Consider the following 22,925-nt stretch of genomic DNA (forward strand, 5'->3'; position numbering starts at 1 on the left):
AAAAAAAAAAAAAAAAAAAAAAAAAAAAAAAAAAAAAAAAAAAAAAAAAAAAAAAAAAAAAAAAAAAAAAAAAAAAAAAAAAAAAAAAAAAAAAAAAAAAAAAAAAAAAAAAAAAAAAAAAAAAAAAAAAAAAAAAAAAAAAAAAAAAAAAAAAAAAAAAAAAAAAAAAAAAAAAAAAAAAAAAAAAAAAAAAAAAAAAAAAAAAAAAAAAAAAAAAAAAAAAAAAAAAAAAAAAAAAAAAAAAAAAAAAAAAAAAAAAAAAAAAAAAAAAAAAAAAAAAAAAAAAAAAAAAAAAAAAAAAAAAAAAAAAAAAAAAAAAAAAAAAAAAAAAAAAAAAAAAAAAAAAAAAAAAAAAAAAAAAAAAAAAAAAAAAAAAAAAAAAAAAAAAAAAAAAAAAAAAAAAAAAAAAAAAAAAAAAAAAAAAAAAAAAAAAAAAAAAAAAAAAAAAAAAAAAAAAAAAAAAAAAAAAAAAAAAAAAAAAAAAAAAAAAAAAAAAAAAAAAAAAAAAAAAAAAAAAAAAAAAAAAAAAAAAAAAAAAAAAAAAAAAAAAAAAAAAAAAAAAAAAAAAAAAAAAAAAAAAAAAAAAAAAAAAAAAAAAAAAAAAAAAAAAAAAAAAAAAAAAAAAAAAAAAAAAAAAAAAAAAAAAAAAAAAAAAAAAAAAAAAAAAAAAAAAAAAAAAAAAAAAAAAAAAAAAAAAAAAAAAAAAAAAAATACAGGTTAAATAAGTGCAAATAATATAAAAAGTTAATATTGTTTTCAAAGAATTTTTTTAAATTATAAAAATGGCACAGCTCTGTAAAGTTAAGCAAAATACAATAGAATCTTGTTTTAATAGATCACTCTGGCTGCCAAAAATCATCCATTGTACTGAGAATCTGTTATATCACGAACAACAGATTTCCTGCATACTCAGGAAAATATCCATTTTAAAATTATTTCTGCTTTTTAACCCCTACATACAAGAAATATCAGTACTTGAAATTATTCAGTTTCTTGAGATCTCTATTCTTTATTCTATAGAAACACATATGTTACAAGTTTGTATATTATGCTGTATATATGTAGAATAAAGCTGACAGAAACTGTATACACTGTAAGCACAAACAGATTCAAAGTATATATGCTCATTAGCACTTCACTTGACTTCATGGTTTGTTTTGATGCTGCTTTTCTGCCTATTGAATACAACAACTGCTTGATATTAGCAATGTCATGTACAGCCTGTTTGTTGGTGCTGACACTCATCAGCAAGGTCTTCATGTCATAGAAAGACTCAATGGTCACACTAAATTTTGGCACTACACTTTGACCAACATCTGAATGTTCATTAGATGGCTCCTCCTCAATTGTATCAGTCTGATGACTCTTTTTGTACAATTCTTCAATTTAACATATCCCAGATGTAACAAGTACATGATTGAACTACAAATTCCTGGAAACAAATTGAGAAATCAAAGTTTACAATTTACAATAGATGGGGCTAGAAAAAAATCCATTTTTCAAGTTATAGACCTTCTGAAAGGAGATAAAATTACATTGATTTGGCAGAACCTGGAAAAAATCCATTGTTTCACAATCCATTATAATAAGATTCTACTGTACAAGGTTGGTCAATTGAAGACAATGAAAGAAAACTTCCTAATATCTTATATATCAAATAAACTGTTAATTTAATAAGAATGTAATATTTGTGAACATAATTATTATTTGAGAGAAATATTACAAAATTTTTCAAATAGTACATGATAGAAATTTAATATAATTACTTTAATTACTTACCCACATGCAAGCTTCTAATCTTACTTTACTCATGATAGCTAATATAGTCATTGCTTTGGTCCCTTCTTCTGGACATATAATTCTGCAATACAAAAAATAAATACTTAATTGCCAAAAATATAATTATCATTATAAGAAATTTTTTACATTAAAATTGGATTACTAAATGTTTTGTGATAACTTAGTTATTTAAAATTATTTTTGGGTATCATTTCTATTTCTTGAATGAGTATTGTGATAACATATTAATTTCCTCGACAGTTTTACATTTTTATGTATATATAGACTATATAAATATCTGTAAATACTAAAATACTGATAAAACAATTTTCTTTGCCTTCATGTTTATGTACAGATTTTTAAATTAACATTAATTCAAATTATATCTAAATAATGCTGACTAAAATTCTGCAATTTTTAATTTTATTATTAATGTAATTGAAAACTATAGGTAGGTGATATTGTTATCATGTATTAAATTTAACAATTAGACATAATTTAGTTAGTTAATTAACTTAAAATGTTTTTAAGTAATTATCAAGCTGGAGTGGAATTAAAAAGAAAAGAAGTTTCTGCAAATCAGGCAGAACTAAACAAATGAATGAGCATAAGATATGCTCATTCATTTGAGTAGGATAGAATTATAGTCAACTAAGGCAGTGGTTCTTAGCCTTTTTATACTCACAGCCCACCAATGGAATATTTCATAATTTTTTTTGTGACCCCCATTTTTTTAATAATAATTTATATTTGTTAAATTATCTATAATAAATTGATTTTTTTTATTATTGCTTTATTTTTTTATATAATAATGAAATAATAAAGTTATGTTTTACATTTATCTATTTAAATAACATTCAAACTTCACAATTAAACATAAAAACTCATTAATTTTTAACAAAAAATAAAATAAGAAACATTTAAAAATTCATAGAAAAAACAAAAAATAATCAAAAATAATTTAATGAGATTTCTGCTGCTGAATATCCTCAACTAATTTGTTAATTCTTAGTTTGATTATTCGATCCAAAGTCGATGCTAAAACTAAACTAAAACACCCACAACTTGTAAAGTTTTGCATATCTTTTGCAAAAACATTTAAATTTTCAAAGCCTACTACTAAGCATACTATTTCACCTAATTATTTTTAAAATTCCAAGCATTAATAGTTTCTTAGAATTACTTTGGAATAAAAGATGTAAATACTGCAGTGTAAGTAGCCTATCTGCATTTATTTCTTCTGTACTAACAAATAAATAAAAAAAACTAAATATGAAAACTTTATCTTTTTATTTCACTTTTCAATACGATATTTGGTTATACATCAATTTTCTTTTTATTATATTCTGAAGGAAATTTTGCATAATTTGACGGCCCCCAGCAAACTTCTTATGGGCCCCCAGGAAGCCACGACCCCTGTTAAGAAACACTAAACTAAGGGACATTAAGAGTATGTGATCATTAGACATCCCATTTGATGTGATATCATTTATAGCTCCTGGTAGCATAACTAAATAATGTATACTCAGTATGAATGAGTTTGAATTCATGTTCTGCTAAGATTTTGGAAAAATCTTGATTACTAAAAAGAATTGATAAATTCATAGTAGCAGTTACTGAGTTTTTTCAACCTGTGTTATCCTAAATTTTTCAATATATGAAAATAATTTTTTCTTCTTTAAAACTTACACCTGTAAGTTTTTTAAATAATACTGTTATATTGATCAATTATATAAAATTTTCAGTACACTGGCATATTTTCAGGTTATATGTGCCACTTCATTCTTTCAAAAATAATGTAAGTATTAATTATTTAATTCTAGATATATTTTATTATTAGTTGGAATATAACTAAAAATGTATCTGAATATATTAAATAATTAAATCTACTTACTCATCAGGATAGGGTGGTTCAGGAAAATTTACACTACTGCATTCATATGCTGCTAATGTTACGGCAGCAATGTGTGGACCCTGAAAATTTAATATATATTAATTTATGAAAGTATCAATTTAACAAGAAATTTATCTGAAAATATTATATCAACTTCCTTTTTAAAAAAATCATTCATAAAAATTTTGAAAAATTTTAGTCCTGAAATAAAATAAAAAAATTTTGAAAAATAACTTTCCTGTTGTTAATTCGCAAAATAAAAGTTTATTTATTATTAGTCTAAAATTTTTTAATAAATAAAATCAATCAAGAAAACACATTCCAAATTATGAGAAATATAGTTGCATACAAACAAAAAAAACTTGGGAAAAGCTAAACAACATACAGTAGAAGTTCATTCATTAATCAAGCACCTTAGATTTTACAAATACGTGAGCCACTCACTGCCCGGCACACGTATTTGCAAAATCTAAGTGACTTGTACAACATGGAATTCATATAAAACGGAATTATCAACAGTCGGGGGGTCGACTGTACACATAAGAAAATAGTTTTTTCCTGTATCATACAAATAACTTGCTAATTTGGGACATTATAGCAAAGTGAAAAGTAAATGTATTACACTTAACTGCAATCATGTTTGATATGAAACCATTAATGTACAAATTATTACAAATATATATAGGCTGCAAGCATTGGCAAATAAAATCTTCATTTGATGAAAATAAATTCAATTTGCAAAATTTCCAGTTGGAACACTGAGAGCAATGTTCATTCAGCACAATACAATGTAGACTAAGTTCTGCCTGGGTTTTCAGTATACCACATATTCAATTCATTAAATTATTCAACTTAATTATAGATGACTGAGATACACTGATTTGGTAATTCCGATAATAATAAAAATAATAATAATAATAACTGACAAACACAATAAAATCACATACATTATAGACATATCCATTCCAAACACTTACAATATACAAAACACATGCTTTGAAAAATCAGCAAGTACACAGAACTCGTCCATGAAATAAGGGACCTGTGGAGGATGGATAGGGTGCTTATTGTACCTGTCATTCTCTCCTCTACAGGTATCATACCACACACACTACACAAAAGCCTGGGAACATTACAATTAGAAGAAACACACACATCACACTACAGGTGGCCACTATATTGAATACATGCCATATTGTTAGAAAATTCCTGAATACAGACACATACTCATTTAAATTTTGTCTTGTTTAGGTTATTATGCCCTGACTCTGGTCCGGCATAGTACACAGTCACCGGTGTTAACCAAGTATAACCCACTAAGTCCATCATAATAATAATAACTCTAATCAAAGCTTTTACTATTGACACTATACAAATTACTCTTGTAGTTGAGTAAAAAGTTAAATAGACCAATTTATATTCCAAATAATTTAAAAACAAATTTTCACAAATATATGTTTCAAAAGATTTTAGTAATAAAAATTTTCACAAAGTTTAAAAATTCTCTTTGCAGTTAAATTTCTCTTAAAAATTTAAAATTTTCCAGGCAGGTTGCTATCCTGTACACAACATTCAAAAGTCTAGACACAGATAAATTGATAAAATCAATACAATTCAAAATACTTTTAACTTACCAAATATAAAAGAAAAGTATGCAACCCAGTTCCCAATCCAACAGATGATAACACACCTAATCCAACCCAATACAGGCTCCAAAGAATTTTCTTTTCTATTACCATGACATACTGTAAAAAAGTTACAAAAAACTTGAAATGTAACATATAATCAAACAACTTATACTGAACTTTAAAAATTTTATTCTGATTTTTAATACAGAAAAATATAAGAATAGATTTTTACAATACTCATTTTATAAAAGGCAAGCAAGTACAACTGAAGCCATTAAAGTTCGCTAATAACAAACCTTACAAAAAAAAACCTTTTTATGGAAGACACTTAAAAGTAGAAAAAACATTTCTGATTTGTTCATTTTGTTTTTTGCTTGCTTTTAGCAGGCCATTTTTTTTTTTTTGTTATTTAGAGAAGCCTTTGCATGTTGTGTGGCATTGCTTTTGTGCAAATTATAAATATAAAAAGTAAAATAAGATTATTGTAGTGAAACAGTGTTGATATGCATATATGAAAAGAAGATTTTCAAGTATAAAATTGTCAATAAAAATCATAAAAGTACTTTGACTTTAACATTTTGGCTTTTCTTCAAATATGTCAAATTGTATAATGCTTTGGGTAAAATCCCAACATACAACATTTAAAAATTAAAATTTTATAAAATAAAACTTTTGAAAACATAAATTTGACAAAAATGCTCAAAAACTAAACATTGCAAAACATAAATTGTAGAAAGACTTGCTAAATTAAAAAAAAAAACACGATTTGTAAAAAAATAGAGAAACTATCTTTCTAGATTTATCAAAAATCTAAAACAACAGAGTGCAGTCAATATGACATTAATAAATAATAAAGTTTGGATTAATTTGATGTTGCATAATGTATATGTAATAGGGAAGAGATCTGGGAACCTGGTTAACTAATCTATTGTTTCAATTGCTTCAAGAACATTTCACACAGCTGCAATATTTGAGTGGGTACTTTCTTGCTGAAAGATACTTTGTCTACTGTTGAAAACAGTATGACTACCAAGTTTGCCACATAATCCACATACACAGCACAATGAATGTTTGCATATAAGAAGACTAGGTCTTATTCACTATCACAATTGACAGCATTATAAATCACAGCTGTCCAATAAACAGCAAGCAAAACTGTTTAATACAGCTCATTAGTTGCTAGAAAAATCTCATTTATACATTTGTTGAAACAAATTTATTATTATATTTAAAAACTAGTAAACTACCTATATGATATAATTTTTACTTCTTTGACACTACATATAAATGTTTTAATATTGAGGATGAAATTTCAGATGAAATCATTAAATCATCTTTTTATAATCCACTAGACACAAATGTGTTAAAATTAGAAACAAAATAACTCATACCTCGAAACAAAAACCTTTAAAATGCAGAGATGGCAAATAAGTTGAGGATTAACCAGGAATTTGCAACTGAAGAAGTGGTGAAGATGAAGCAGTAAAAAGGGTATGGGTTGGGTAGATGCAGTATATTTAGTATGATAAAAGTGATTTTTGTAATTGTTTATGGGATTCAAACTTAAATTTGATAAAAAATCAATATAATAAGCCAAATGATCAAGTAATGAATCAGGCTAATTTACCACTACTATTAATACAGTCAACCCCCCTATAACACTGTTGATTATTCCGTTTTATATGAATTCCATGTTGTACAAGTCACTTAGATTTTACAACATGGAATTCATATAAAATGGAATAATCAACAGTGTTATAGGGGGTACCAACTGTAATTAAATTATAAGTAATTTAATTGTTAATTTTGGTACTNTTGCGGGTTCAAGTTCCACTCTGGGCCAATTGTTTTCCTCCAGATTATTCTAAATTATTTAGTAAATATTAATTTAATTATAATTATTAAATTTAATAAGAGATGGCACCTAATGCCTTCCTCTAGTACCAAATTACTTATAATTTAATTACAGTAGGTGATCTGTTAACGAACATAATCCGTTCCAAGACTTTGTTCGCTATCTGAATTGTTCATTAACTGATTATCGATTTACTATAGGTTTTAATGGAAATTTAATTAATTCATTCTGGAGATCCCCAAAACTAAAAAATATATACTATACTTTCTTACTACATTTATTTATATGTAATAATAAAAATACATAATATATGCAGTCTTGCATTTTTATTAGTCATGTTTTTTCCGTTTGAAAGGGTTAAAGAATCTATCTAATGTCGATCGCTTTTCTCTCTTCTTCGGGATTTTTCGTAAAGTAATTAATAGCATTGTAATTGTAGCGATCCCTAAGCCTATTAACCTCAACCTGGTTTGGATGCCATTGTAAGACTGTCATTCTGACATCATCCCACTTCTTCAAAAAAATGTTTAATAGCAGATATCAACATTAATTCTCTTTTTCAGAAGAAAACATGTCTCTCCGAATTTCTTGGTGTTCTTCATTTAAGAGTTCTTGGGGTTCTTCTGTCGTCAGTTCCGTTTCAGGTTCCTATGAACTCTTCGATGTTCTTTATTTCTCAGATGTGATATTTGTTACTCCTTTAGCTGCTTGAGTCTTCTTGATTATACAGTATCTTTCTTAAATAAGATTGAACTGCGGCCTACTGTAGACCTGTTCACGCCATACTGCCCAGCAACATTAGGCATCTTCTGCCCACTCTCTACCTTTGCTATTAAATTCTCATTTTTCAAAAAGAAAAACAGACACAAAACTTAATGAGTGCCTACCCGACAGTCTCGCAAATATATAAAAGAATTGTTTTGTCAGAAAAATAAAAAGCTGGAATTACAAGGAAAAGTTTCAAAGTTTGGAGGAATACTATCCGATCGATATATAATGGCTTTAGCGTCGATGTCGCCGTCTCCCACACTTCAAAAAGTTTCAAATTGTTGCCCGAAGACAAGGGAAGACCAATCAGTATTCATTATTTTGCATCGTTTCTTGTGTTTGTTCTGTGGGGTGTTCATTATCCGATCATGTGTTCGTTGTCCGAACATAAAAATCTTTCGCGAAAGTGTTCGTTATCCGATCTGTTTGTTAACTGATTACCCATTGTATTAATAGTAGTGGTAAAGTAGCCAGATTCATTACGACGATCATTTGACTTCTTATTAAAATATTGGGCTTTGAAATGTTTATAAAAAAATGAACATAGAAAAAACATAGTTTTAAGTTGAAGAATTTTAATTTTTATAACTGAATTGGAACATGAATATAATATTAGCCTTATCTTGCTTATCATATACATAAAAAAGTTGAAAAATTTTGTATTTTAAAATACTACTAATAATGGGAAGAGGTTCTCAAAAACAGTTTAGTAGATAAATAATGATTCCTTGAAGACTTGTCTTTTGTGTGGTTGAGAATGTTACTTATTTAGAAGAACCTGAATAGATAAACAATTTGAAACTTTTTGTAGGCATGACAAAATATCTTGCCAATCTAATTTTGAAACTGCATAAGGTTTCAAAATTAAATCTGTTTCCAATCAATTCCAGTTTATTAAATCAGAAATTTGAAAATATTCAAGTAATCATTACAAAGTTAAATCTGCTAAAAATCAATTGATTAATAAGTGTGTTGTTCATTTCAAAATATCAACAATAAGAAAAAAATGACTTCAATAAATATTGAAAAATATTCACATTTATTAGTTAATTAAAAAAAATTACCTTCTGATGAGGCCCTTCCATTTGATAAATAAGAATCCCTAAGCCAATAAGTGTTGAAATAAATACCACTAACCATTTGAATTGCCATAATCTGGAAAAAAAAACTTATCAGAATATTTGAAAAATTAGAATAAATTTATTTAAAAAAGTAAACTTACTTAATAAAAAAATTTTCCAATAAAATTAGTAACTGATTTACAAAGTATCTAAATGTAGTTATTGGTTGTTTCCAAAGAACTAATTCTTCTCGCTCTCTCAATTCTTCCATTTTTAATCTTGCTCTATTGGCAATCGAAGATGAAGATGTCTGCACTGATATACTTGAAATTGGTAAAATTCCTCCATTACTATTACTGTTTAAATTTTTTCTTGCTTTTGGTAAAGTGTCCATATTTTCAGACATTTTCTGTTTATCCCACTTTTCCAATCGTTTTACCTATTCAAAAATTCCATTTTAAACAATTATTAATATATAAAAATATATTGTATTTGATCATTTTTGAAACATCATTAATTTTATAAGTTTATTAAATTAGTTTTTCAGTCATTTTTTACAGTAAATAATGGAAACATGAAAATAAAATAAATTTTTTGCATTATTAAAGTAATATTCATTTAACTCTGACAATTAATGAAAAACTGCAGCTTTTTACATTGAAAATGATTCTTAAAATTTACAAACTGCTTTACATTATAAGATTGGATCCTTTTTAAAAATATTTTGCTAATATTAAGATAAACTTCATTCAATTATACTAAATAAAGGTTATCCACATGTTTTCAAAACTTTTTATCTTTGTTCTTAAATACATTTAATTAAATTCTTAAATTCTCATTTGATCTTTGTTCAAATAAAACTCAGTTTTACAGAATGTCTTTAATACTGTTAGGCAGAGAACAAAACTAACAGTAAACCTCCAATTTGAGAGTGAACAAAAAACACAATAATTAAATCATTAATATACTAAATTAATACATATTAAAGAATTGAGTTAAAGTGTTTTCAGATTTGCATCATCCTTAAAACTGCTTAATACATCAAAGATATCAGGAGAGGAAAGGATTGAAATAGTGTTTCCCAAAAAGCCCATAATAGAAACATTGAGATGTTGGAAATCTTAAAGTCAGAAGATAACAGTGTCACTAAAAATTCCTTAAAGTACTTTCTAAAATAAAACGCCAGTAAGTCCTTACTCATATATAGTACAGACTAATGTTTTCGATCCTCTGCTCTGGATCTTCATCAGGTCAATGGTTTTTAGAATCTGAACACTTTTGATTATTTTTGCAAGTGTTGCATTTTTTAATTACTAGAGTTTTATTTTAAAAGGTACTTTAAATAATTTTTTATACTGTCACTCCAGTCTGTAGGAATTGTGAGTAGAACAGTGTCACTGTGGAATCAGTTTTGACTTATCGAGAAACAGTAAAGCAAAATTGTCAACTGTAAACATGAAGATCATCTCCCATACCTTGAAAATGACTGATTTCCAAAATGTTCAAAATATTATTACACAACCTATATAAAATTTTTTTTATTTTTAATTAACTGAGTTTTATCTGTTTTGTTTCCATCATGACATAGTTGTTGACATACTATGGTAATGATGTTATAAGTTGTTCTAAGCATTCCTGAAGATGGACGTAAGCTTGAAAGCACTTAAACTTAATTCATCATGATTTTAATACTTTTCCTCTATTAAAGTAAATACACAGGCAATCAAAAAGTTCCTGGAATAGAACTCCAGATGGCAAAGGAGAAATAAGATTGTGTAAAGACTACAATGTCTGTTCAGAACTACAACCAGTCTGGACATGTTTCAGTGCTCAGTGCCATTACTGTTCAATTTCATTTTAATTTGAATGTAGCATGTCACAATTCAAATGATATGCAAAACATTAAGTTCATGTACAAATTGAGAAAATTTGTTTCAGAGGTACTATTGGCCCTGCAGCAAATTTACAGTGATACTGTACTAAAGAAATCTGCAGTTTCTGACTGGTTTTCATGGTTTAAGAAAGGATAAGAGAAACTGGAGGATAAGAAGCACAGCAAAAAGCTGTCCACATCCAGAACCAAAGAAATGTTTGCCAAAGTGTAACAACTACTGTAATTTGTTCTGAGCCATAAATGACCGTGAGGTTGGAATAAGAAATAGTTATCTCTCACATCCATTCATGCAATTCTGACAATTTTAAGTTGAAATGTGTCAGTGAAAAGTGTGTTGCATAGCAGCTAACCACATATCAGCTAGAATGTCGCATGCTCATAACTGGAGATCTGTTTGAAAAAAGTATGTAGGATCCAATGTTTCTCATTAAGATAATCACTAATGATGAGTCATGGGTGTTCACAAGCATGGAGAACATCAAATCCAATGCAATACTCAAACTCCTGAATATTCCAAAGTAGCCTTTCAATGGTGACAGGATCGATGGGGCAATTTGCCTTTGAAGGTGATTAGGTACCATTACAGTGCTATACCATAGTTCCAGGAACTTTGACTGCCCTTATATATTGAAATTTATAGAGACCTCTACAATATATTAAATCATATTATCTCATAAGGAAAATAACAGGAAAACTTATTTGAGAAGACTGTTGTAGTATTTGCAAATCTGAAGATGGAGCTTCATTACTGATTGTATATTGCTATAATTAGATTTATTGGCACAAACTTATATTGAGCTATCATAAGCTTGTAATGGGCTTATTATAGATCAGTATAAATCCAGCTACATCATATGATTAGTTGATATATAAACTTGTGTAATGCAACATCAAATTAAATTCATCCCATGTCAGTCTTATTTAAAATTAGTGGAAGCCAGTCTTCTCTTTACTCCTCTATATGATTTTTTGTTTGCATATAGATCTGTATTATTATTAGAAGTGGTCAGACAAACTGAATATCTAATGGATCTAATTATTCCATAATAATAAAATCTATAAAACTTAAGGAAATTGTTTCACTATGAAAAACTACTAGGTTTTATTAAACAAATTCTCTTAATAGCTTTTTCTTAATACTTGTTTCTCTTGATAGTGGCACAAAGTTCTTATACTAGTTGAAATGGACCACATAAGGATGATACCAGCTGACATTTTATTATTGAGAACTGACAAACTCAATCCAGCAAGTGTAAATACTTGTACAGTAGAGCCTCGAAAACTCGGCACTCGATAACCCGGCACTCCGGATAACTCGGCCACACCCTGGCAGGGCAAAAAAATCCTTAGTTAATTAATTTTCATTATAGACAGCTTTATAAAAGTATAAAAGCTCTCATAAAGTATTTTTCTGAGGTCTGTCTTATCAGGTAAATTACTGTACACAGTGTATTCATTAATTTTCATTTTCATGTAGTAAAGGCTCTATGCCTTCATAAAAGACGTACTTTTCCTTTGTTTAAGGGTATTTGGGCAGTTTATTCTCTGTTGTATTCTCAAGTAAACAATACATACAAATACAGTACAGTATTTTCTGAGGAAACACTCATACTTAGTTTTTTTAACCCCATTCCCGATAACCTGGCATTTTCACAAACTCGGCCACCCTTTGATCCACATTAGGCCGAGTTTTCGAGGCTCTACTGTACTATGTAAAAATTCCTTGATTAGTTTGTATATTTTAAAGGTATACGCATTCTATTCTAGTAAGCTAATATTATATTCTGATTTCTATTACCGTATGGATTAACAATGATGTGTGTAAAATTAAAACTACTTGGAGAAACTTCTTAACACATAGGCATTAAATTACAAATGAATGTTGCTAGATCGATAAGAGCTTTCGACAATAATTATTAAAAAAGAAAACTTTAACCGTTTTTAATGACCTGACGAAGATGAAAATAATTATCATCGAAAGCGCTTGTTGATCTAGCAACATTCATTTGTAATTTAACACCTATATATTAAGAAGTTTCTCCTAGTAAACAATCGGCGTGCTGTCCATTTCTGAATTAAAACTACTTATCATATAAAGTTATGTGCTGATTTTCAATGCTAGTTATTTATTATATAAATTCATATTAATAAAAAACATCCATTGTTAATTATACAAAACATTTTAAAAATGTAAATTATTAATAAAATTACAGTCACTAATACAAACATTCCAAAACCTGATACATTAGTAAAATGACAAACAAAATTAATTAAAAATAATCAAGGAGAAGTAGCACGATTTAATCTGGTAGATGTTTGGGATATTACAGTCATTAATTCAAGTTTAAAATATTTAAGATTTTTAGAATTACAGCTTATTCATTTAGATATGGAACATAACTCAATTATCTTCAATGATCCAATCAATCAATATATAATACATTTAATTTTTCATAATTATTATTGAAAATTTAACACATGGATTTATTTAAAGTTGGAATGATATGTTAAATTTTCAATAATAATAATGAAAAATTAAATGTATTATATATTGATTGATTGGATCATTGAAAATAATTGAGTTATGTTCCATATCTAAATGAATAAGCTGTAATTCTAAAAATCTTAAATATTTTAAACTTGAATTAATGACTGTAATATCCCAAACATCTACCAGATTAAATCGTGCTACTTCTCCTTGATTATTTTTAATTAATTTCATTTGTCGTTTTACTAATATATCAGGTTTTGGAATGATTTTGATTATATATATAATCATAATCATTATGTAATCAAAGAATTAAATTTTTAAAACAGTTCTATAATAAAAATAAATATGCAGTGATAAAAAGTATATATTATAAAAACACAAACACCTGAAAACACTTAAAAAAATTATATTGAAATCATAGATCTGTTAATGTTTGTTTATATTTGAGAGGACATGGCACTGGTCCTATTTTAACTTCTGATCAAGCCAATAAACTTCCTCTACTATAATATAGAAATAGCACCTATTGTTCTAACAAAGAACACCTCAACAGATGATGATAGAAAATATTCATCAAAAAGTTTAATTGATAATGCAAAATTTTATACTCTTAATGACTCTTCTTATAGCCTGATATTATCTTTTTGCTGTCTTAAGATTAATTTAGACTCTTGTTAATGTTGTCATGCTAGTCTTTGAAAGTATCATGTTATAAAAAAGTTTATTGCTTAATAGAGGCTCCAAAATATTTCTAATTAAAGTTATCTATCAGATAACTTTAATTAGAAATATTAGATATATCATCAATAAAAACTATTTTGTGTTGAATAATATATATTTATAAAATAAAATAAAAAGTTATTTGGACTTTTTGGTTATTATAATAGTTAATCTGGAGGTAAATTTTCTACTGTGCTTCTTATAAGATTAACCTCCTATATCCAAAGTATACAGTATTTATGATATTTTGTTAGTTTGAGATAGAACTGATGAATGTTATTCAGTAAAATTCATTAGTCCCTTTAGTATTTATAACAATTAGTAAATGCTACTTTTAAGCAGTCTGATAAGAAAAATGTTTTCAGAACTTTCTTGGTTCTAGCATTAAATCAGACTTTGAAACAGAACAAGGTGTTGCAGAAAAACTAAATGATCAGAACAGAATAAACAACTTTTAATTAGCATCCAAATTATAAATAATGTTTTAATTGTTCAACTGTATTTACTGATCTTTGTCAGGTTTGAAATATGAGAGGAAAAGAAGTCTTTCTAATTTGCAATTTTATGCAAGTTTCATTAAACAGATTATTTAAATTAAATAAGACTAATGGAGGACTAATTAAGAACATAAAAGCATTGAAAAATACAGATATGAATATTAGTTAAAAATAAAGAATAGCTTTAACTGCAGTTACTATATCACTTAGTGTCTTAAAGCTGGTTAACACACTGTGCACCATAGCACATTTCAGTACAGCATTGCCATAGTACATGTTGCTGAACAGCAAATTTACATGCTTGATTGTACAGCCAGAAAATCTATTTTTTGCTGTATCAAAAGACTATTGTCATCCAGCACCCAATAGGTTAGCAATATTTGGAGTATGTACAATACAGCAATAATGAAATGTATATGTAGACATTCATTACTGTATTATTTACATACAGTATCAAACTGTTTTGAATGAGAGCTTTTGTAAAAAATGGCAGGTAGCAAGGTATCAATAGCATTTGATAAAGAAAAATAAATGCATCTATAATCAAAAAATAAAGAAATATTATGATAAAATATCAAATACTGTTTCAGAAAATAAAGAAGAAATGAAAATTATGGTAAGTACTTTTCTACTTTCTTCTATGTCTTCTCATTGGTTATAGTAGTCATCATGTTCCAGTTTTCAACACTACAGTAGAACCCCTCTAATCCGTCACCTTTGGGACTGGGGATATGGTCGGAACGCAAAAAAGGTCAGATTATCAGAAAAAAGTAAAATAAACAATCTTCCCCTTTGTCTAGTCTTTGTAGCACTGCTAATTTTTCATTTAATGAAAGAGTAACGTGTTTACGTTTCACTCCTGACATGTTGAAAACACACACAAAACTGTACATGTACACACAATGTAAAACATATACTGTAACGAACACAGAAAAACGCCATGGACGGTGAGTCACCGACGAGTCGGGACAAGTTTCTCGACTCCAACCACGGTCGGATTAACCGGAGTGACGGACTAGCCAAGGGCGGACTAGAGGGGTTCTACTGTAATGTAAACAGCTGAATATTCCAATATCTAGTAGTATGCTGTGCAGGACAAATACAAATACAGTAGTATGTTAATCAGACTTCATTCTTAGTTCCTTCTGTGTACTTAGATACACTGAACTTCAAGTTTCCTCCAGCAGTTTGCCATTTGCTGTCTTCAACCTCCTTACATCTTAAGTTTCTTCAGATTATATTTAAGGGTAGCCACCAGGGTTTGAGGGCATCCTCTCATCCTTTTGCCACTAGAGAGAATGATGCAGGTGCTATCTTAGTATTCTGAATGTCAGATGATCTCAGAATATGCCCTACGAGATAAATTCTTCATTCAACCATGATGTCTTTAAACTTTTGCAAATAAATTCATTTTAGCACTTCATTTGTGACATGGTTAGGTATGTGATGCTTAAGATTTATCATAGACATTGCTAGTGGAAGACATTAGTCTTTATGCAATTTTTTCCATGTATTTTTTGTTTTTACAAGCATATAATACAACAAAATAATGATGTTGATAACTCACACAACTAAACCTGTAATCCAGCACACTAACTTTATTAAATGGTAACATTTATTATTATTTTTTTAATTTTGTTCTATGTAATATTTTAAAACTTGAAGATAATTGTTAAAGACAGTTGAAATCATTTGTCCTTATAATAAATTGGTTCATTTTAACTGGATTACAAATGTTAGTTAGTGCTTTTAACCTAACATTTTCAAACTTTTAAAAGTCATCCTGTCATCCTCAGAATATTTCAATGAATTATCATCATTGTGCAACCAGATTTTTTTTCTGAAATTCAATGATGTAGAAATTGATCTTTGTTTTGATATTAATTGTCCTTGTCTTCCAAATTCTTTGCATTTTCTGATATACCGCTGAGGCTAATCCAAATGTTTCCGTAACATCAATCACTCATTTCCAGAGATAATGTTTTCAACATAATACAAATTTGAATTTGTTAACATCTTCAACTGAATAGTTTCCACAATTATTGATCTATCCAGGGTCAAATTAACATTATGACTAAACCAATTATAGCCCTTGCCTGGAGTGGGGTCTCATTTTCAGTGTAAATATTTTCTAATGATATGATAAAAACATTGATGTGAAATAATAAAACATATGACAACAGTAATAAAATTTTTGTAAACAGATTATTATTATTTAGAAGAAGTAATGAATTATTACAACAGTAAATTTTTAGGATAAATCATAAGAGTTTATTTTATGTTTATTTTAAGAAATTTTGCATTAGAGTATAGTGATTGTAGAAAAGATATGACAACAAACCCTGAAAACAAGATATAATGAAAGAAAATTTAATATTTTTTTAGAGAATCTTTAATTTTTGAAAGCTTGAAGATGTTCAAAAGTAAGCTGTTTTCTGCAGTCACTGATAAGTTAAACTTATTGAAAGGATTTTGACACTTGAAAGCAAATGGCTCCTTGATTTAAGGTTTGCTATATAACAGTTATATAACAGGGGGGTGTTTAAAACTGCTTTTAATGTGTGAATATTGAGTAATTATAAGTAATATGAAACAATAAAAATAATAATAATTAATTTTACCTATTAACTCATATGCTACAGAAAATGGGATTACAGTAGAGCCTCGAAAACTCGGCACTCGATAACCTGGCACTCCGGATAACTCGGCCACTCCCTGGCAGGGCAAAAATACCCTTAGATAATTAATTTTCATCATAGACAGCTTTAATTTTTATCATAGACTGTCTTATCAGGCAAATTACTGTACACTATGTATTCATTAATTTTCATTTTCACGTAGTAAAGGCTCTGTGCCTTTACTTCATAAATAATGTACTTTTCCTTTATTTAAGGGTATTTGGGCAGTTTATTCTCTGTTGTATTCTCAAGCAAACAATACATACAAGTACAGTACAATATTTTCTAAGGAAATACGCATACTTATCCTTTTTTAACCGCATTCCCGATAACCCGGCATTTTCACAAACTCGGCCACCCTTCGGTCCACATTAGGCCGAGTTTTCGAGGCTCTACTGTATTTTTATCTAAGCTGCTTGATAAATTAAAAAATTATGTGTGACTAACACTGAGCATTTGTTTTAAAAATTAAAATGTTTTTGAATAAAAGGCAAATACATAAGTAGCAAAAAATGTTTTCTTCTGGTAAAATAAATACTAACCAGATTATATGCATTTGACATTTTGCAGAGTTTTTTTTAAATTTACTTAAATTTAGCAAAATCAAAAAATGAAACTTTATTTTTAAATTTTATTGAATAACACACAAATCATCTGTGTAGGCTCCCATCCAAAAATGCAAAATAGTTTTTTCCTAAGAAATAAAAAATTTGGATACTTTTATTGAGAAATAATTTGGCTTTGATACTGAGTTTTTAGAATTTAATATTCACTGAAATCAGAATCACTACATAGCTAACCCTTATTTAAATACTAAATATTTTAAACTTTCAACTCTTAAAATTTAAAATAAAAAAATTGTTATTTCTTATATACATAATAAACAACTATTCAATATATTCATATTACCAAACAATCTACCAGATTACCTATTGAGCTATATTAAGACTAATAACTAATTAGATAGAAATTGATTTTTATCTAATTAGTTATTGGCCTTAATATAGCTTGATAGATAAACTGCAGATCATTTGTAATTGTTCTCCATTATTTATTTTGAAACTACATAAGTAAATAAATAATTATTTAGTTTCATAACAAATAATGGAGAATATTTAAAATGTTTAAAAATTAAATATTTATAATAATTGTAAGGTCTTTCTATGAAAAACTATTGTATTATTAAATCATAAGTGTGAAAAGACAACTTGATTATATCAAAATTCAAATTTAATTTTGTATTTAAAAACTTATCTAAATAAAAACATGTTTTTGTTGAAAAATCAGATAAAATCCATATGTTTTAACTGATTTACAAATGTACATATAGTAAACATTTGAGTAGCAATGAACTACTTATCAGTTTTGATATCAGCATTGGTCAATTACTGATGTCAATAAACATTTTAAAAGTATTAAATATGGAAAAAATAAAATATTAAATTAAAAAAACTGATGATAATTTTAATATTTTCCACTGCTTAAATAAAACTTAAATTTAAAATAATTTCAAATGAATAAATTTTACATATTTCTGAAATGAAATCAATCACAGCAAATTTTCAATGATATAAGTTAATGATGAAATCAGAACACAATAAATTTCAATACAGTAGAGCAGTGTTTTTCAACCTGTGGGTCGCGACCCCCCAGGGGGTCGCGGGTAAAAGAAAAAGACAAGTGTTTGTAGGTCCTACACTATATTAAAAAAACTACAATTTCGGCGTGAAAGCTGTATCTGTTTATTATACAGTACAATTGGTTTTTTGATTGACATTTAGGTGTGAATGATGGGTTTCGCCAGGGAGGGGCCAGAAAATGATAGCCGAAAAAGTGCTGAGCTGACCTGTAAAAAAAGTAATAAGTAGAAAAGTGGAAGTTAATAACTGTCGTCGTAAAAAAAACAGGTCAATAGCACTCTGAACCCAATGTTCCTATGAGAGAGAAGTATCATACCATACGTGTCATAAGTTATTGTCGATCCTTCTTAAATTCTCATTTTAGTCAACAATAATTTCTCTCAACAAAAAGAAAATTAAATACATAAATTTTAAAATCACTGATATAGTTTTAATATCGCCCTAGGGGGGTCGCCAGAACTTTTTAACTTGTAAAGGGGTCAGTATTCAAAAAGGTTGAAAAACACTGCAGTAGAGCATCAATTATCCAAATGTCAATCAACTGAAACATCAAATAACCAAAAGCTTTCCAGTTGGCAAATTTAAATTTCCGCTAGTGCTGTGGCACTGAAATCTTTGGCTATGTTTTGGGCTACTCCAATATTATTTTTGTTGGTGTGCGTGTTTTAGCTGGCAGCACTGGTGCGACCGTGAGAAGGTACTTAAGGGCATGCCAGGATTTTAACAAATTTCAATATGGGGTAGGTTAATATATTTTTTCGTACATAATCGGTTATCTGAAAATTTGATTTTCAGAACAACCCCAGTCCCCATTGATTCAGATAATTCTGATACTGTAATTCTGAATTAATCAAATGAAAAATTATCTAAATTAAATAATTTGTAAGAACAAAGTAAAATCAATATAATCATTAATGATTTAGTCAAACAGTGATGTTACCATTTAATACTTAAAAAACATATGACATAGATATATTAAAATGATACTAGATCAGGCATGGCCACCATACGACCCGTCTAATAAATTTATGCGGCTCTCGATTAATCATTCAACATTAGCTACTGAAGTCCAAATAGCTTGATAAAAAATTCTGACGCCTAGAAAAAAAAAAAAAAAGAAAAGGTCAACAACTCACTGTGAATTTAGAGTTAACCCTCCATTACAAATCTCTTAAGTACAGCGTAGAATGTTGATAAAGCATGATAATGTGAAAAATGTATCTATAATCTCTATGTACAATTTAGTCTCTACAGGGTGACACCACAATGAGATCTCACACCACCTCAAAATCTTCCTAGGGCAGCCTCTGGTTCAGCCCATGAAAAAAGTTCTCTTTCCAATTCGGCCTGGGGGCAAAAACTGTTGGCCACCCCTGTACTAGATCTATGTCAAACATTACAAATATACTAAATGACTAAAAATAGCACATTCTATCAAAGGAGCAATGTTTTTCAATTTTATGAAAGCAAAACTAACTTTGATACAGCTGTTAAAACAAGGCTTTGAAAAATTATATTACCATTATTTGGAACAAAGCAGAACTGTTAGAAAAGTCAAACTTTAAGGATAAAATAAAAATTGTCAAATCCTTCAAATCTACAGGCATATTCATACTGACACTAGGGTGCACTAGTACACACAAGTCATTCAGGTTGAGAACATTAAATAGTAGTGTGTCGTTTACATTGCTATTTCAGTGCATCCTAGTGTCATCCAGAGAGCATAAAATGGAGAGCTAGTGCAAATCCATGTAATATTAATTCAAAAAAATGATGTCATGAACGAAACTTGCACAGTGGAAATTCTGCTTCCAAGTAATATCATACTTGGACTCTGAATCTATCCTGAAATATATTAATTGCTAACAACAGATACATTTTTATTTATTGTGATAGTTTTTGATTCAACACTGAATTAAAAAACTAAAATTAAAACATGCATATAAATATAAAATTAGAAAATTGTGTGACTTTGTTGTATTGCAATAGGATTGAGGTGGAGCCAGAAAGAAGCAACCACTGCACTTTTTAGGCACAGAAGTGATGATTCTCGTACCTGATGGACATGGACAGGTAAACTTTGTACTTGCTGCCACAAAAGAGGCTATCCTTATACCTGCTGGCCATGGAAAGCATGATCCTTGCACTGGCCACATACAGAGAGACAATTCTTGCACTTGCCGACATGGAGAGGTGATCCAAGAACAAAGCAATCACCATTGATTGCTTTGTTCATTTTTCACATCTATTTTCCATTAAATGCGCACAATGCTGTTTTTATTTTTGATCCCTAGACATTACTCCACTAGGCATGCTCAGTTGCATCAGAGCACAGACATTGTCAATTTAATTCCCCTCTATATCAAAAACCCCTCAATCCCTATTTTTTACATTTACATTTTTACAATGAATCCCAATTACATTTTTCAATTCCTTGTTACAATTAATGGAAAATGACAAAGTTTAATTAAAATTGATCAAACATATTTTGAAAACAAATGCAATTCTATAAGCCTCATAGAGGAAGCGGTAAATGTTTACCTTGGTAGACCCAATGGAAGCTCTTCCGGAATCTCGACAACATGTGCCTGACGAATTACGATGTAGGTGGCACTAATTAAAAGTTTTTATTAATATGCAAAATTTTGAGTTTGAAATTATTTGCTACTAATGGTGAAAATTTATAACGGTTTTATGAATTTTGAAACTTTATTGTTTTTTATAGAATTTACAACCGTAATTAATATTAGTTGTATTAATAGTAATATAACCAAATAATGTTGGAAACTGAGAAAAATTTAGAAGAATTTTCAATGGATTTTTTTCACATGACAATATCTGTAAGTAACAAATCTAAATTTAAAGTTGGCGGTCTGGTAAAAATAGTTGAAATTGATGAAAATGTATTTAGTAAAAGAAATAACGAAAAAGTAAGCATTTTTAAAGGAATTTGTTGGGTTCTCAGAGGCATATGTCAGCAAGATAATTCATGTTGTGCAAAGTATATGACAGACCAGATGGCTGCACTTCGGTTAGGTTAGGTGTGCCTACTGCCCCTGAACCCAGCAATGGAAGAAAGGAATGTAGTTAAGCTAACCTAACCAACCTAATAATAGGAAAAATACGAATTTGGAATCATCTAAAAGTGTAGTTAAATCGTGTTTGAAAGAAAAAGGCAAATTTTCTACAACTTGTGAAGAAACATGTTGAATGTGTAAAAAAAAAAAAAAAGAGAAATGAAAGTATGTAAAAAGTGAGTTTAATATTATTGTTTTTAATACAGATTATTGTAATAATTGCACTGTAATGAATTTAGTTTTTGTATATTTCATCAGTTGCCATCTTGTTTGTGAACATGAAGTCCACAAATAAGATGGCAACCGGAAGTGCAGCCATTGGGTCTACCATGGTAAAAATTTACCAAAGAGGCTTTGTTAATGCTCTGCCTCAATAACATTCAACAATTTAAAAATTTATTTTTAAAATTATTTTTTTTCAAGTATTCCTTTCTTGCTATGTTATCTTTACAATAAATATCTTCAAATTTTTATTAGTTTAGAAACTAATCAATAATTAGGCCCTAAATTAAATTTTTATGATGACCAAAAACAGGAAGCATTCATTTTTCAAATAGTTTCTGGCTAACCAATGGTTCTTGGAGAAGAAAAATACTACTTTCTAAAAACAAGAATAGGAACTTCTTTTCCTATTTTTATTAAAACTAGTCTGATCCTCCCGATCACCTACTAGATTGTAAGAAAATAGCTAAAGAAAATTGCTGTAACATAAGAATGGGTCTAACAACTGTTCTCTGCCTTGTTGCTGTTCAGCTTGATATCAAAACCAGGGACATACTGCTAAGCACTTTAAAACTGGTAAAAATATTTCTAACACTAAGCACTTAAAGTAGTTTGCCATCCTGAATATGCTATAAAGCATACAGTAATTTCCAAGACTAAAAAATCTACTAACTATCCAAACTGACTGCTTTCTTGTAAAAATTCTCAATTCCACCATAAA

General features: G+C 28.1%; 1 protein-coding gene across 2 annotated transcripts in view; it reads right to left on the reverse strand.

The window, feature by feature from the left end:
• Nucleotides 1-22,925, reverse strand: part of LOC111626687 (vacuole membrane protein 1-like) — an 81,116-nt gene that overhangs the window by 51,421 nt on the left and 6,770 nt on the right. For both annotated transcript variants that reach the window (XM_023370168.1, XM_023370170.1), the window contains 5 exons: nt 9,147-9,424; nt 8,989-9,079; nt 5,308-5,418; nt 3,674-3,753; nt 1,780-1,861 (listed from right to left, as the gene is read on the reverse strand). In XM_023370168.1, coding sequence (XP_023225936.1) covers nt 1,780-1,861; nt 3,674-3,753; nt 5,308-5,418; nt 8,989-9,079; nt 9,147-9,424 — 642 coding nt within the window. The remainder of the gene's footprint in view (nt 1-1,779; nt 1,862-3,673; nt 3,754-5,307; nt 5,419-8,988; nt 9,080-9,146; nt 9,425-22,925) is intronic.

The sequence above is a fragment of the Centruroides sculpturatus genome, unplaced genomic scaffold, assembly GCF_000671375.1.
Source record: "Centruroides sculpturatus isolate CEXI.00-Female unplaced genomic scaffold, Cexi_2.0 scaffold381, whole genome shotgun sequence".
In the NCBI taxonomy this organism is placed as follows: domain Eukaryota; kingdom Metazoa; phylum Arthropoda; class Arachnida; order Scorpiones; family Buthidae; genus Centruroides; species Centruroides sculpturatus.